Here is a 14751-nt window from a genome sequence, read left to right as displayed (position 1 = left end):
TTACATGTTAGTTTTTTTTAGTTTTTAAATGACCGAGTCATCGGTTCGACCCAACCTAATCAAGTTAAATACCTATAAAAATTTAATATTAACACCGGGTCATATGACCGAGTCATACGGTTTAATCCGATTCAGTCATGCAGTTCAACCAGTGAGTCAGTGGTTCGACCATTAACTCATTGACCCAGTATCCATGTCGAGTCGATGACCGAGCCGAGTTTTAAAACTATGAATTTTATGCATTGTTCCTATCAACTGAGTTAATATATCATAAAGAAATATTTTTCAAAAGTAAAAAAAAATTAGAAAAAATACATTTTTCCTTTTTAAAAAATTATTATTTAGTTTGGTTGGATACAATTGTATAAAAGAGATTTTTGGTTAATATAATATTATAATATTTTTTGGTAAAGAGATCGAGCCTCCACTTATTGACACCTTGGAGTTTGTTGGATATTAGACTGGCCTCTTAGTACAACATTGGTAGTTCATTGTTAGTCCACTTATTCTCGGCCAACAACTCATACGTTTGAGACTTGATTTCTTGTTCATGCAAAAGATCCATTCTTATTTGATGTTATGCCACTATTGGACGCCTTAAATGATGCCTTTTTTTTTCTATTGAAGCTTATATAGCCGATAAAATATAGATCAGGCGTATTGCAATTATCTATGGAAACCCATGTAATTACTCGATATATCTCTCAATGATACACCAATCCGAGCATAAATCTGGCATTGGGTAGAAGGGACATCAACAAATTATCCAAGGCGAGTCATTAAAGTGCGGAGGGAGTCCACTTCCTTCGCTTGGTAGGAAACTTCTTTCGAAGGCCAACGTCGGCTAAACTTTGACACACCTCAGATGATGGGGGATCAATGGATGTTGAGTCGTCCCCAAAAAAGTACTTATATAAGTCTTCACTAGGGATATTTGGAACTACTTGGAAAGAATGAATATGAGGTGGATTTTCTTGTTAATTACTTATACTAGAAGGTTGAGGATCTTTCTTCACCTAAAAAGAATCGGGCGTTGTTCATCGATTATATTATGGAGAAATACAAATAAATTTGAAGGAAAACAAGAATGTACCTGAAAAATGAAAAAGCAAAAGAGTGAGGAATCAAAAGCACAAAAATCTTCAACCATCATAGAAAAAAATTCCTAATAAGGAAATGATGAAGGGGATATATTCAAAATGGAGGGCACCGTTCATCAACGATTGAAAATGATTTGGAGGTAGTCATTGCGATCAAACAATACGATCTTATGCCAACGAATATAATTGTTCATATTGCATCTCTAAAAGCAACAATCACATCACTATGTTAGTCGAACACCACAACATGAACAAATGTTGAAAATACGATGAAACAAAGCAATGTAACCCATGAGTAGTCACATCATAAATCATTTAAACTTTCATCTTTTCTACGAGCTACAAGTCTATAGGGGGATAACATATATTGTGTACAACTGAGTTTCACATTGGGAATCACGCACTAACACTAGTATTTTTTTTCTTTCGAATTTCATATCGAAACTTTTCAATAACTTTTCTCTTTAATAATATTAGATCCGTTACTTATCATAGTGAGCAAGGGTTAGTGTAATCGTACGATGCTAGTGTAATGGTACAATGCTAAAAGGAATGACTCGATTATCACTTGGGTCATCCAATAGCAAAGGCCATTAAGAAGATGACATGAAGGCGGAATAAACGAGTCAAGTTCAAGTCCATTGAGGTGACCACATTGTCATATCACACGGTGCAACACAAGATCTGACCTTATGCACCATATCAGGATTCATCATGTTTTGTACCAACGTGTAACACATAGAAATAACCTTATACATCTTAAGAACCACATTGTTTATACTTATGAGATAAATAAAGTGTCGTTGCGCTCTACCACTTTAAGCATTATACATGTTTTTATTTTACGGGTCAGGCATCTCCACACACAACTGTATATATTAATCTTTAAGTGTTTTTTTTTTTTTTTTTTTAAATATTTAATCCTTAAGTAACAACTATAAATTCATTTCAAAAGCTAGATAAGCGCCGGGGGGGGGGGGGGGTAGAGCTGTCAAAACGGGCGGGCTCTAACGGGCTTCGGGCTTTATCGGACCGGACCAAAAAGTCCGGTTGAAAAAACGGGCTTAAAATATACTATCCGAGCCCGGCCCTACACGGGCTAACGGGCCGGCCCTTATTAAAAATTACATTTTTTTATATAAAAAAGTACTATAAAATACTCCTATAGATTTTTTTATAAATAAATTTTTAATATGTTTAAATAATGTCTAGCACAAAAATAAATTGCAAACATTTTCGTACACTTGTCGTAAACTAAAACGGCGAGGATAACAATTTTAAATAAATTAGATACGTTATGGTTATAGATATTTACTTCCCTTAAAAAAGTTATAGATATTTATATATTTGATCTTTAAAATTATAAAGGCTAAAATATGTTTTTGGTCCCTGCAAATATAGCGAATTTGAGTTTTAGTCCCTGGTAAAAATAAATTTTGAAATCCATCCCTGCAAAATTTTTTGTTTTTTAAAATAGTCCTTGACCCCACTTTACTGATGATTTGGCCCATTTTTGCATATGTGGCAGGTGCTGACTGTATTATCTTGTACATGTGGCATTTTACATTATTTTAAAATCGTTTTAATTCATAGAAAATTAGTTAAAAAAATAACATTTTATTTTTAATTGAAATAAATAACCAGAACGTGTTTCTCAGATTCTGTTTTTCTTCTTCTTCATCAACACGGCGGTGAATGACGGTGATGGCATGGTGATGGAAGAGAGTCACGTGAGAACAGCCACGTTGTGGCTGTTGCCGGCGATGGCAGATTTGGTGGTTGGTGAACGGGACGCCGGCGGTGATGACGGTGGTGCACATCGTAGCGCGACGAGGTCGATGGCGATGACTTGATAACTGGGTTTGTGACGTTGTTTTTGAATCTGCTATGGGGTTTGTGTTGTTCGGCCCTTCAGCTGTTGATGAAAGTTTTTGTAATGTGGGGATTTATGTTGTTACAGCGCTGATTTCTTCCATTTTGCTGTATTTTTTTCCTACATAGTCCCTTGCTGCTGCGCTTGTTACAATATGCAGCGACTTCATTTTGTTGTATCAACTTGCTAGTTTGCAATTCTGTTTTTCCCTTTCCCTTGCTGCTTCTGATTTTGTTATAGGTTTGAATTTGTAAGAAGATGAATTGGATTTAAATTTGAGAGAAATATAGGTTTAATGAATGAAAGAATGATGAATTTTGGATTGTTGAAGATGAATATTTTGATTATTCTTCCTAGTTTTTTAATTTTTGTTGTTACAGGAAGAAGATGATGGTGGTTTGGTTATGGGAAGAAGAACAAGGTTTGGGGTTAGGAGGGATGAAGAACACGTTAAGAAGATGAACAATTTATTTTCCCCCTTTTCTGCAGTTTTATTTATTTTTTAATCAAGTAAAAATATTTTTTTTCAATTCAAAAATATATTATCTAATTTTTAAAAATGATTTTTAAATAAGTGAATTGCCACGTGTGCATGATTGCATGGTCAGCAACTGCTATGTAGACTAAAATGTGCCAAATCAGCAATAAAGTGGATCCAAGGACTATTTTAAAAGACAAAAAATTTTGCAGGGATGTTTTCAATTTTTTTTTTACCAGGGACCAAAACCCAAATTCGCTATATTTGCAGGGACCAAAAGCACATTTTAGCCAATTATAAATAACTAAACGAGTAAATATAATTTTATATTACATTCATATGTGTTAATTCATTGAATTTTCACTTTTATTTTTTAGTTTGATAATCAACTAAGTAAAGAATTATTTGAAAAATATATATAATTTATAGGATTTTTTTGTTATGCGGGCTACCCGCGGCCCGTTCGGGCTAGCCCTAACGGGTACCAGGCTTTTTAAGGCCGGGCTAAAAAGCCCTATTAAAATTCGGGCTCAATATTTAAGGCCTAAACCCTATAATTATTAATCGGGTTAAACGGGCCGGCCCGACCCGTTTTGACAACTGGGGGGGTGTTTGAATTGATGAAGATGGAATCTTGACCATTGCAATTTTTTTTTTAGTACAAAGATTCTTTATTATTATGACTAAAATTCATTTTTTCAAGGTGAATAAGTAGGACGTTCAGGGTTCAAACCTCGACTCTGCATATAACAATGCACGTCTATGCCAATTGAAGCTACGCTCACGGGGACAAATATTTTACTATCATATTCATTTATTGAAATGATTTATTTTATTAATAGAAAGTGAATAATTGTCTTCATGAGCTAAACTCAGTTGTTTAGGACAATGCATACTGCATACTATATGCAAGGTCCGTGGTTCAAACCCTCCAAAAAAATAAATATAAAATTGCACTTTATCCCCCTAATTTCTGAATTTGGTGATTTTAGACCCTTATATTTCTTTTTCACCCCACACAAAAAAGCTTGGTTGTTTTAGATTACTAAACCCTAAAAAACCAAATAGCAGCTGCACATCTATCTCACAGGTGGCCAGCCAGCCGCATCTGAAACCAGACGAAGAATGGCGGAATACGATCTAACACCGCGAATGGCACCAAACCTCGACCGTCATCTCGTCTTCCCACTCTTAGAGTTTCTTCAAGAGCGACAGTTATACGATGATAACCACATCCTTAAGGCTAAGATCGAACTCTTAAACAACACAAACATGGTTGATTATGCTATGGACATTTTCAAAACTCTTTATCAAACTGAAGATGTTCCTCAGGATATGGTTGAACGTAGGGCTGACGTTGTTGCTAGACTTAAGTCTCTTGAAGATGCTGCTGCACCTCTTGTGGCGTTTCTTCAGAATCCTGCTGCTGTTCAGGAATTGAGAGCTGATAAACATTATAATCTTCAGATGCTTAATGATAAATACCAGGTTTCAAGAATTAATTGTTTATTGTCATGAAATAATCTGTTTTTGATAGTAATTAATCAGAAATAACAGGTTTATAATCATGTAATGTCATTTGTTCTTTTTGGTTGTTCGGTTTTTTTTCTAGACTAGGTGTATGTTTGGTTCTGCCCTGAGAAAAATGTAGAATTGTGTATGTTTTGTTCCACTTTTGGAGGAATCAAAATTGATTCTAGAGGTGTAGAATTCATTTTTGTAATATTTGTCTGAAAATAATGTAGTTTCACCCACATTTGGACATGAAAACAAACACATACTTTGACATTTTTGGTTGTGCATTGACGAGAATTGATTTTGGAAAATGAGTTGATGGTAATGCGATTTATGTTTGGACACATTGTAAAAGTGAGTTGAAGGATAAATTTGATTGTAAAAATCAATTCTAGAATCATAAGTTACAATTTCTAGATTCAAGTATAATAGTTTCTTGAAGCAAAATTAATTCTACTTTAGGGAAACCAAACATGTCAAAATCAATTCTACACCTTATAATCAATTTTGACTCCTAAAAGTGGAACCTTGCATACACCATGACTGTAATGCTGAGAATTATAACTTGCTAAAATATAGGTTTTGTCTGTAAATTAATTATAGTTAAGTTTGTAACACTAGGCGGCTTAAGCTGCCAAAGGGTAGTGAGTAATCAAATAGTAATGGGTGTTTCGCAACGACTTAACTGTGTGCTTATGAAAAAAATGTTTATCACATGATAGTTTATGTAATGTATACGTTGTCTGTTCTATAAAGTATCTTGTTGAGCTTATTTCATAAGTTCAAAACAGTTAATGGACATCATAAGCTATTTTATACGCCCTTTCAAAGACTTGCACAAGTACTTATGTCATATAAGATAATCCTATATAAGTTCTTTCAAATGCACTTAATATGCTCTCTTGCTATCGAGGAGCTAACGCTGTTATTGACTCAGATCTTTATGCTTAACTCCTTATTGTTTCTAATAAAATACCACTTTCAAATTTTGTTGTATTTGAATTCTGACTTCTAAAAGGATGATTCTACAGATTGGTCCTGCACAGATAGAGGCATTATACCAATATGCCAAATTTCAGTTTGAATGTGGGAACTACTCTGGTGCTGCTGACTATCTTTATCAGTACAGAGCATTATGCACAAACAGTGAAAGGAGTTTGAATGCATTATGGGGAAAGCTGGCCGCTGAAGTATTGATGCAAAACTGGGATATTGCCCTGGAAGAGCTCAATCGCTTGAAGGAAATAATTGACTCAAAGGTTGTTTATCTGTTCATGTATTGAGTAGCACCACTTTCTTGCTTGTTATGCTGATGATATTAATAAAAAATTAATGTTGGTGAACTTTTTTTGCAGAATTTTTCATCACCTTTAAATCAGGTGCAAAGCCGAATATGGTTGATGCATTGGAGTCTGTTCATCTTTTTCAACCATGATAATGGAAGAACACAGATAATTGATCTGTTTAACCAGGACAAGTATGCATTGTCGACTTATTTTTCCTTTCCCCCTGGATGCCTTAATTTGATTTTAATCAAAACAAATATTTAAATATTGTTTTTGTAGTTAATCTGCGTAGTACTTTTTCAATTGCATGCTTCCTCTCCCTGGGTGACTATTTCTTGCATGTTCTGGGTTTAGTATTTTAAATGTTGCTTTGTCTGATGTATGATATCGTGTCCAGGTATCTTAATGCAATCCAAACTAGTGCTCCACACCTTTTGCGATACTTGGCCACAGCATTTATTGTCAACAAGCGCAGGAGGCCTCAATTCAAAGATTTTATTAAAGTTATTCAACAAGAGCAGAATTCATATAAGGATCCCATCACTGAGTTTTTGGCTTGTGTTTATGTCAACTATGACTTTGATGGCGCACAAAAGAAGATGAGGGAGTGTGAAGAAGTAAGTTCTCTTTCTGTTGTCTAGCTAATAAATGTCAACTATTGAAGTGATGTAAATTTTAATTTGTGTTTGTTTTTTATTTTATTTGCGTCCTTATTAGGTATTTGCTTCACCTATGTGTTGATTATAATATGCTTACCATTTGCAAAAATGCAGGTAATTCTCAATGATCCCTTCCTTGGTAAACGAGTTGAAGAAAGCAACTTCTCAACTGTACCATTAAGGGACGAGTTCCTTGAAAATGCTAGGCTGTTTATTTTTGAGACCTACTGTAGGATACATCAACGAATTGACATGGGGTATGTAATGTACCTAATATCTGCTACAAATGTCGTACTACCGTCTGGTTTAACAACTTTTATATAAGCCTCTCTTGTTCACCTGGAAAAACACGCCTCAACTTCTGTGTCATTGATCTTGATAGTCTATTGAAATCAAATGCACAAAATAAGAGTCGTGTTTTTTCTATTGTCTCTGGTTTTTACTTAATAGACCATACATGCAACACAACTAATTTTTTTACTATAGGGTTGCTCAATTGCTGATATTTCTTTTGAACAGAGTACTTGCTGAGAAGCTAAATTTGAATTACGAGGAGGCTGAGAGATGGATTGTGAATCTCATCCGTGGCTCAAAGCTTGATGCCAAAATTGACTCTGAAACTGGAACCGTTATCATGGAACCCAATCATCCAAATGTGTAAGTTGACTTTGTTACCGACTTGATAAATATGGGATTTTATGGTCTTATGGCTTTTTACTGTATTAACTTATGCATAACTCGCATTTTAGACTGAAAGTGTGTCCAAGTATCCCAAACAATAGTGACACTTGTAGTTGCATATTATCACTTCTATTTTCTAAAATTATTATTGGTGTCTGTGTCAGTTTGGTGTAGTGTCCAGTTTTCGTGTCTGTGTTTCATAGGACTATTACTACTGTAACTAGTATTCTGGTTTTACCTTTTCTACTTTGTTTCTAGGATCCTTAATCTTTGAATTGCTTCATGTCCAGGTATGAGCAGCTGATAGACCATACAAAGGCCCTTAACGGCCGCACTTACAAGTTGGTCACTCAACTTCTGGAACAAGCACAAGCTCAGGCAGCTCGTTAAACTGTCTAGGTAGACTGAGGAGAGTGTTTGTTCTATCTTCCCGGGATGCATCGTTTTGTTTTTTTGTTATTTAGATTGCATTCAAATTCATGGGATGTAACCTTACTTGAAGGTTGTTTTTCTGATAACTCCTATTGTTTTAACCGTCAATGTAGACATGTAGTATTTATAACTACCATTTTGTTTAATACATTTACCATGAATATCATCATTTCAAGCTGTAGGAATACGTCATTCACCATATATTTTTTACGAGTTTGTCCGCTGCAATTTTCGGCCGCAAAAGCCGCCACCGCAAAATTCAACTCACCATAGCTCCACTATGTACTGCGATTCCGCTATATTGACGCGGTTTACATACAATACATACATTTTTTTCTTGCACGAAACCTATGACCAATCACATGGATTTTGTTTTATTTCTGCATTTTGGTACTTCGCAAAAGTTTTTTTTTAAATTTTTTTTGTATGGAACTTGGTGAGAATTGGAAAAAGTTTAACGAAATCAAAGTTTTGTAATAGCAAATTCTGTTTATCAATTATTGTAAAATTGCTCAACTTGGAGTTCTTTAGAGTACAATTTATCAGTAAATATGTTACCAAATGTTCAGCTTTAATTTTAGTTCTTAATGCGGCGTTGTTGGAAAGTGGTGTTGGAGATTACATGTTGATAAAAGAGCTTTTTGGTATAAAGTGTTGACAACCAAGTATGAGGAAGAAGAAGGTGGCATTAGGCGAGGTGGGTCCAGGCATCAGGGTGGTGGAAAGATTTATGTGCTGTGAGAGAGGGTGTTGGGGGTTCTTGATATCATTGAAAAGTATAAATACAATTTGTTATAATTTGAAATTCACAATTCACAAACATCAATACTTATATCTAACACAAAAAAATAGTTAAATGATTTGAATTAATAAATAATTCAAATAAAATTTAAATTTATACAAAAAATATTGGTTATAATTTATACACATTAACAAAATAAAAAATACGGACATACTAGGATTTTGACCTTGGTGTCATTAACTTTTGATGCCTTTATTCTTATCTTTTTCTCAGCCAATCATTTTCTCTAATCTAAATAATTTATTTTAATAATTTATTCATCATTTTCTTTCTTCGAAAATACACTAAAGACACCCAAGTGAAATATCTATATATATATATATATATATATATATATATATAAAAGAATATGACCGTTGCATCGGGTAACATCATATTTATATCTTTAAAAAAAAATCATATCATATTTATAAAAAATAAAAAGAGCATTTTGCAAACTATTATAGTAAAGTTAAAATTACATTATAATTCCAAGTTATAAGTATAAGGGGAGAATTGAATAAAGAAAAGTGAGGTTTGATTATGAGTGAATATGAGCTGAGCCTGGTGCTTTAACTCTTTTCACTGCTTATATATATAAAACAATGACACACCTTTTCAGTACATCGATACGGGGCTTGTTCATTTCATGCTTCTATGTGTTCCACGTTATCTTTCATAGATTGTTATGCTGCAACGTTTTCTTGCTTGTGATAAGACATTAAGACTATAACATTGATATCTTTTAAGCTAGTAACTAAAGAGCATCGATGTAGCATTGGCATGACATCGACACATGAGTTCCATTTCAGTATTTTCATTGTCTTAAATTATTATTAGTGTCTATTTGTCATTGTCATCATGTTCAGTGTCTGTGGCCGTGCTTCATAGAGAAGTGACGAGTTGGCTTAATTTTATGTTGCTTGGTCAATTTGGTAGTGTTGCTTGCGGAACGTGAATAGACACAAGTGAGTACAAGGCGGTGTTATTCTTGTGATATTGAGCAAACTGAAATGATTGGATCTTTGACATTAATTAACCAATGGATTGCAACAAGGATGAGACTGTGAGGTTCACAATGCTGCACTCAGCAAACTCTCTAGGTGTGAAATGGACTGGTATGAAATTCTTCAGACAGAAAGACTCTCCGAGGAAACAATCACAAAGAAACAGTACAGAAAGATTGCATATGTGGAAAAGAGGGATTCAACGTTGGAAATGATGATCAAAAGAAAGATGTCAATGTTCAAGAAAATGACGTTTATCTTTCAAGATTGAACGTTAGAAGGTCTTCTCAACAAAAGCACGTTTCATATGTGGAAAACCATGAAGATGACGATTATGATATTCCTTCCAAAGAGCCGCAACAAAACGAATCATTTAACAATGATGAAGTTGAGTAAAAGAACGTGCCTGAAGAAATAATTTTATGGAATACAAGCAAAGACAAGCATTCACATATTCACATATGAATGACATGGAGGGAAATTCCAATCAAATTTCTTCAATACAATACATAATTATTTTAGCAGATTATCAGATGGAAATCTTCAATGACAGTATGACACCAAACTCATATAAACAAATGAAGAATACAATGGAGAAAGATCGAATAAAAATAAGATGTATACACATTTTAGACATGTATTATGTACTCACCGGTAACACTTCTCCTCTCAAAAACCAAGAACAAAAAAATCCGTTAAAAGAAAAACGTAATGGTCAGACTCATACATAAAACACTCCATATATGCATGTGAAGATTTTCAAAAGGTGAGGAATCATGCATGAAATGAGCTTGTTAAGTAGTTTTTCGCAACACCCTTGAGTTGATTTTTAGAAATTCATGTATTGGTGCTCATTCTGATTTGAACACACATCCGAAAATCCTGTTCTTAGCCTTGGTGTGCTCATAGACCTTACTTTTGCTTTGCTAGATTCAGTCACAGCCATGTACTTAGGGAAAACCGGAGAATTCGGCAGAGAACTCTCATCTCCGATTGAACTTCTTTTTACATGAGAAAATGATTTTCTTTGGACTGAAACTTGTGATTTCAATCCTTCTTGCACTTCATTTCTTATTGTAATATTCGAAGGATGAGCCGGTTTATAAAGAACATCCCAGTTACATGTTTCTTTATGTAGCCACTCTCCTAGAGTACGACAATTATCTTCAACAAATTCTTTGTTGTGCAAAGATTCTTCCACCATTTGGGAAAACATTCTCTCCTAAAATATATAAATTGCATGGTTATTTTTTAGTATATGACATGAAAAAAGAAAGGTTCAATTTTCCATTTTTTAGACTATTTTATGTTTATGTGAAATGATATGCGATTACCTTTTGCGAAGAAGAGTATTGCCTCATGCGGTCTCTTTTGACAATAGCCTCTTGCTTTCTTAACCATATGGCTTCAATGTCTTCTCTCGAGTGTGAGCTACAATTCCAAGTTCTTTGACTATGGAGTTCAGGCTGCAAAAATTCTTGAGTTGATTATATATATCATGAGGGTTGCTCAAATTTAATATTAGAGATGTAATTAGTTAGTATCGACACAAAAAAGGCGTAACCTTTGATGTAAACATACATTCTCGTTATCGATACATTTTCTATTTTACTTGTTATACTTTTATCTTATAACATAAATGTGATATATTTACCTTAAGTTCATTCTCTTCTATCTTTTTCTTTTGCTTTGGAAACTGTTTTATATGGTCATTTTCGTAGTTTTCTTCCTTTGTATGGCTGCTTCTTTCCTCGATTTGCTTCTCAGTTTTTGCATTTGAGGGAATATTCTTCAAAGTTCTGGACACTCGACGCCTAACAGCTTCACCGCGAATTATGGCTTGAAGTCTTATCACTCCCTTCAATGCTCTTAATGCTTTCCTAGCCTGTTTTTACCAATTTAGAATTCAAGATTAAGTGAAACCAATCTTAATGTAAATCTCTTGGTAACAACAAACCTAAAATATTAAACCATACTCAGAATTCAATGATGAATACTACAAAAGAAGAAACAGGTTGTAGGAAGCTCACAAGATGCGCACGGTATACACTTTGAATCTTGATGGCAGCCAAACTTCTGTCTCCCTTGGATAGATACGAATAAGAACGAGACGTGCCACTTGTGAGCTTGACAACCTCAGCAGCAGCATGTGCAGCAGCAATAGCAGCTTCTGCTGCAGATGCTGTTGCAATAGCCACAGCCAATGCATGCTTTCTCTGTTCTTCACTTGCTTCAATCAAAGTCTTGTTTGAAGCTGTAATTTTGGGGTATAATAGCTTTTGTTTAATCCTTGCAAATCTCCATCCACATTTCTTTTGCTTCTGGATGATATTACACAAAATAATTAGTAACCAAAATAACTTTTTATTATTTATAGTACTATTGTAAGATGATCATAACAATCTATAAGAAAATTTAGACATGTATGTATCTCTTACTTTGTCCTTTGACTCAGAAATGAATAGACTTTTCACCCAGCCAAACCAGCTCTTCCTCTTTGCCATGAAGTTTTTTCACATACCATTTTTATTCATCAAACACATCCTATACTTGATCTTCAAGAAAGAAGAGGAAAGTGATAAGTAACATTGATTTTTTATTTAAAAATGGAAAAATAAGCACTTGTGGAAATAGCTTACGACATGTTATAAGCCGAGCCTGTGGAAATAGCTTACGACATGTCCATAAGCTGTTTTTATCTTATTTTCATAAGCTCTTTAGTATAGCTTTCGAAAATCATTTATTGTTTATATAAAAACAGTTGTACTTTATATTATCGATTGTTATAGAAATAACTTATACATAAACATTTATACGATAATTAATTACGCAATAAAAACTTAATTAAGTCATTTACATAAACAAGGCCTAAACATACTAGTAACAGTGCAAGTTAGACCATTTCAAGAAACTAACCTTTTCATAAAACAAGTGACTCCAAAAAAACAAGATGGTGAAGTTAACCAATGAAAAGAGAATTTTTAAGCACCATGAAGATGATGAGTACCCTCCTAAATGTGTATATTTCAAACTCACAAGTGTGATTCTTTGTTCTTTGTGTGTGTGAACAAAATTTATAGCTTTTATGAATAATGTGGTTTAGCATTGAGTACCTACTACCATGTAGTATAATAATATAAGCTTATAATGTGAAAAGAGAAGAAAGAGCTGCATTGGGAAAGCCATAATTATGGATGATTCTTGTAATGATGATGTGGTCAATGGAGTTGGCCTCTTTACATGACTCATGGTTGCTTTAAAGATAAACTTCAATAAACACTAATGGGTCCCTATTGTTATGGTCCATTTTATATGTTTGATTTGCCACTCTAACTAAAATACCTTTTGTTAACCAAATGATCGGAAGAATCCAAAAGAATCGGACAAACTCTAAATTATCAGAACCCCTTCTTCTAACAACTAGATGGTTAACATAAAACAAAAAATATTTTGTTTTCCATCGATATAACCGGTAAAAAAATGGGACATTTTGAATTTAAGTAAATAATAATAATAAAAATTATAATAAAACATTACAAAATTTAAACTTATAACATGCTATATATTCTTTATGACTCAAAAACTTGTAACATGATATATAACCTAAAATTGGGCAATCTTTTGTCATCATAAATTGTTAAATTTTTTTGGGTGGTATTTGCCTATTTTAAAGTGATATAGCAAATTTGAGAAGAGATCTTTGAAATGTTACATAAATATTTGGAGTTTTCTTTGTTAGCTTTGTAAATTTATTATCACATGGTATGGTAGGATACGATATATAACCGGACCGATGCTTTCGGCTAAGGGGGCATTATCTCATTTGCATTAATGCTTCATGGTGAAATTTGAAAAATAATAGCATGTGAAAGTGACCTATCAAATTCAAAACACACAAGACTAATTCACCTATATTATCAATAATAATGCTTATGTTACCCATAGTTGGCACTTATCAGTAACTTTAATCATCTCTACTCCCTCTCTTCACTTTTAGTATTCGTTTTATGACTTTTCTTTACCTATTAATACAACCGATAAATTGTGTAGAACAGTTGAAAGAAATAGAAGACATTGAAAAGGGAGGGTTTTGTGGATTTCATTTTTTTTTTTTCGTAATACAAAAGTCTCTTTAATTTGGGAATTCAAAAATTGTATTGGAGGAGGGTTTATATAAATTCTTCAAATTCAATCTATGTTGTTATAATATTTTTAAAATTAAAAATATACTAATCATAAGCATGAATTTTATCATTCTTTAAAAAATTACTTTTTAAAAAATATGAAACATTTCTCCATTTTCATCCATATTTCCCACCCACAAAGCCATTTCTTCCCCTATGCTCCAAACTCCCAAACAAAACCTAAATGTGCGTACCTCTCCTTTTTAGTTTTGGAGACAAAATGTGACGACATATCTCAATCAATAATTGAATATTTATTTGTTACATTGTGGAAGTCTAATCGCTTCCGCTAAACTCAATGACAACCCCTTTTTGTATAGGTATGTGAACATGAGTTAAATTTTTATCGATTAAACTTGCATATTTTTTGGGTATAAATTAAACTAATATTGTCAGCTAGTTGGGTGTAATTGGTGATGACAAATACGTCATCGGAAAACATTCACATAAGAGAAAGTTTACATTTTAAATTCATTCAAAATTTACTTTTTAAACTCATTCAATAAATAATGTATCTAATATATATTAGAAACTAAATACATCATTTAATAAATCAACCTAAAAAATTAACTTATATAACAAGATATTTTGACACCACCAAAATTCTTTGTTGAATACCCATACCCGATTTTTATATACAAATTTTGGTCCCAATTTCTCTATGGTACTTGATGTTAGCACGTTTTTGACTTGAGAGAATTGAGAATTTAAGACTGGGTCCATACATAAACACGGGGTACTAATAAGGTGACTTT

At 33.4% G+C, this 14751-nt stretch overlaps 2 protein-coding genes and 1 long non-coding RNA gene across 3 annotated transcripts; 2 read left to right on the top strand and 1 right to left on the bottom strand.

Annotated features, from left to right (window-relative positions):
- Positions 1-2726: 2726 nt before the first annotated feature.
- LOC120580902 (uncharacterized) lies at positions 2727-3646 on the top strand. Its single transcript, XR_005646668.1, has 2 exons — positions 2727-2960; positions 3354-3646. It is a non-coding gene; the product is annotated as an uncharacterized lncRNA (long non-coding RNA).
- An 826-nt stretch (positions 3647-4472) lies between these two features.
- LOC25483348 (eukaryotic translation initiation factor 3 subunit E) lies at positions 4473-8209 on the top strand. The gene is made up of 7 exons (XM_013612023.3): positions 4473-4939; positions 5998-6225; positions 6322-6443; positions 6650-6869; positions 7026-7168; positions 7431-7568; positions 7883-8209. The coding sequence occupies exons 1-7, from the start codon at positions 4577-4579 to the stop codon at positions 7980-7982; spliced, it is 1314 nt and encodes a 437-aa protein (XP_013467477.1). The 5' UTR covers positions 4473-4576; the 3' UTR covers positions 7983-8209.
- Positions 8210-10297: 2088 nt separating this feature from the next.
- LOC25483346 (protein IQ-DOMAIN 14) lies at positions 10298-13046 on the bottom strand. The gene is made up of 6 exons (XM_013612021.3): positions 12729-13046; positions 12251-12367; positions 11843-12133; positions 11467-11697; positions 11147-11278; positions 10298-11034 (listed from the first exon to the last, which is right to left on the bottom strand). Exons 2-6 carry the CDS (start codon positions 12314-12316, stop codon positions 10642-10644), a joined length of 1113 nt encoding a protein of 370 aa, XP_013467475.1. The 5' UTR covers positions 12317-12367; positions 12729-13046; the 3' UTR covers positions 10298-10641.
- Between the last annotated feature and the right edge of the window lie 1705 nt (positions 13047-14751).

The sequence above is a fragment of the Medicago truncatula genome, chromosome 1, assembly GCF_003473485.1.
Source record: "Medicago truncatula cultivar Jemalong A17 chromosome 1, MtrunA17r5.0-ANR, whole genome shotgun sequence".
Classification (NCBI taxonomy): Eukaryota; Viridiplantae; Streptophyta; class Magnoliopsida; order Fabales; family Fabaceae; genus Medicago; species Medicago truncatula.
This window is presented reverse-complemented; position numbering and strand designations above follow the sequence as displayed.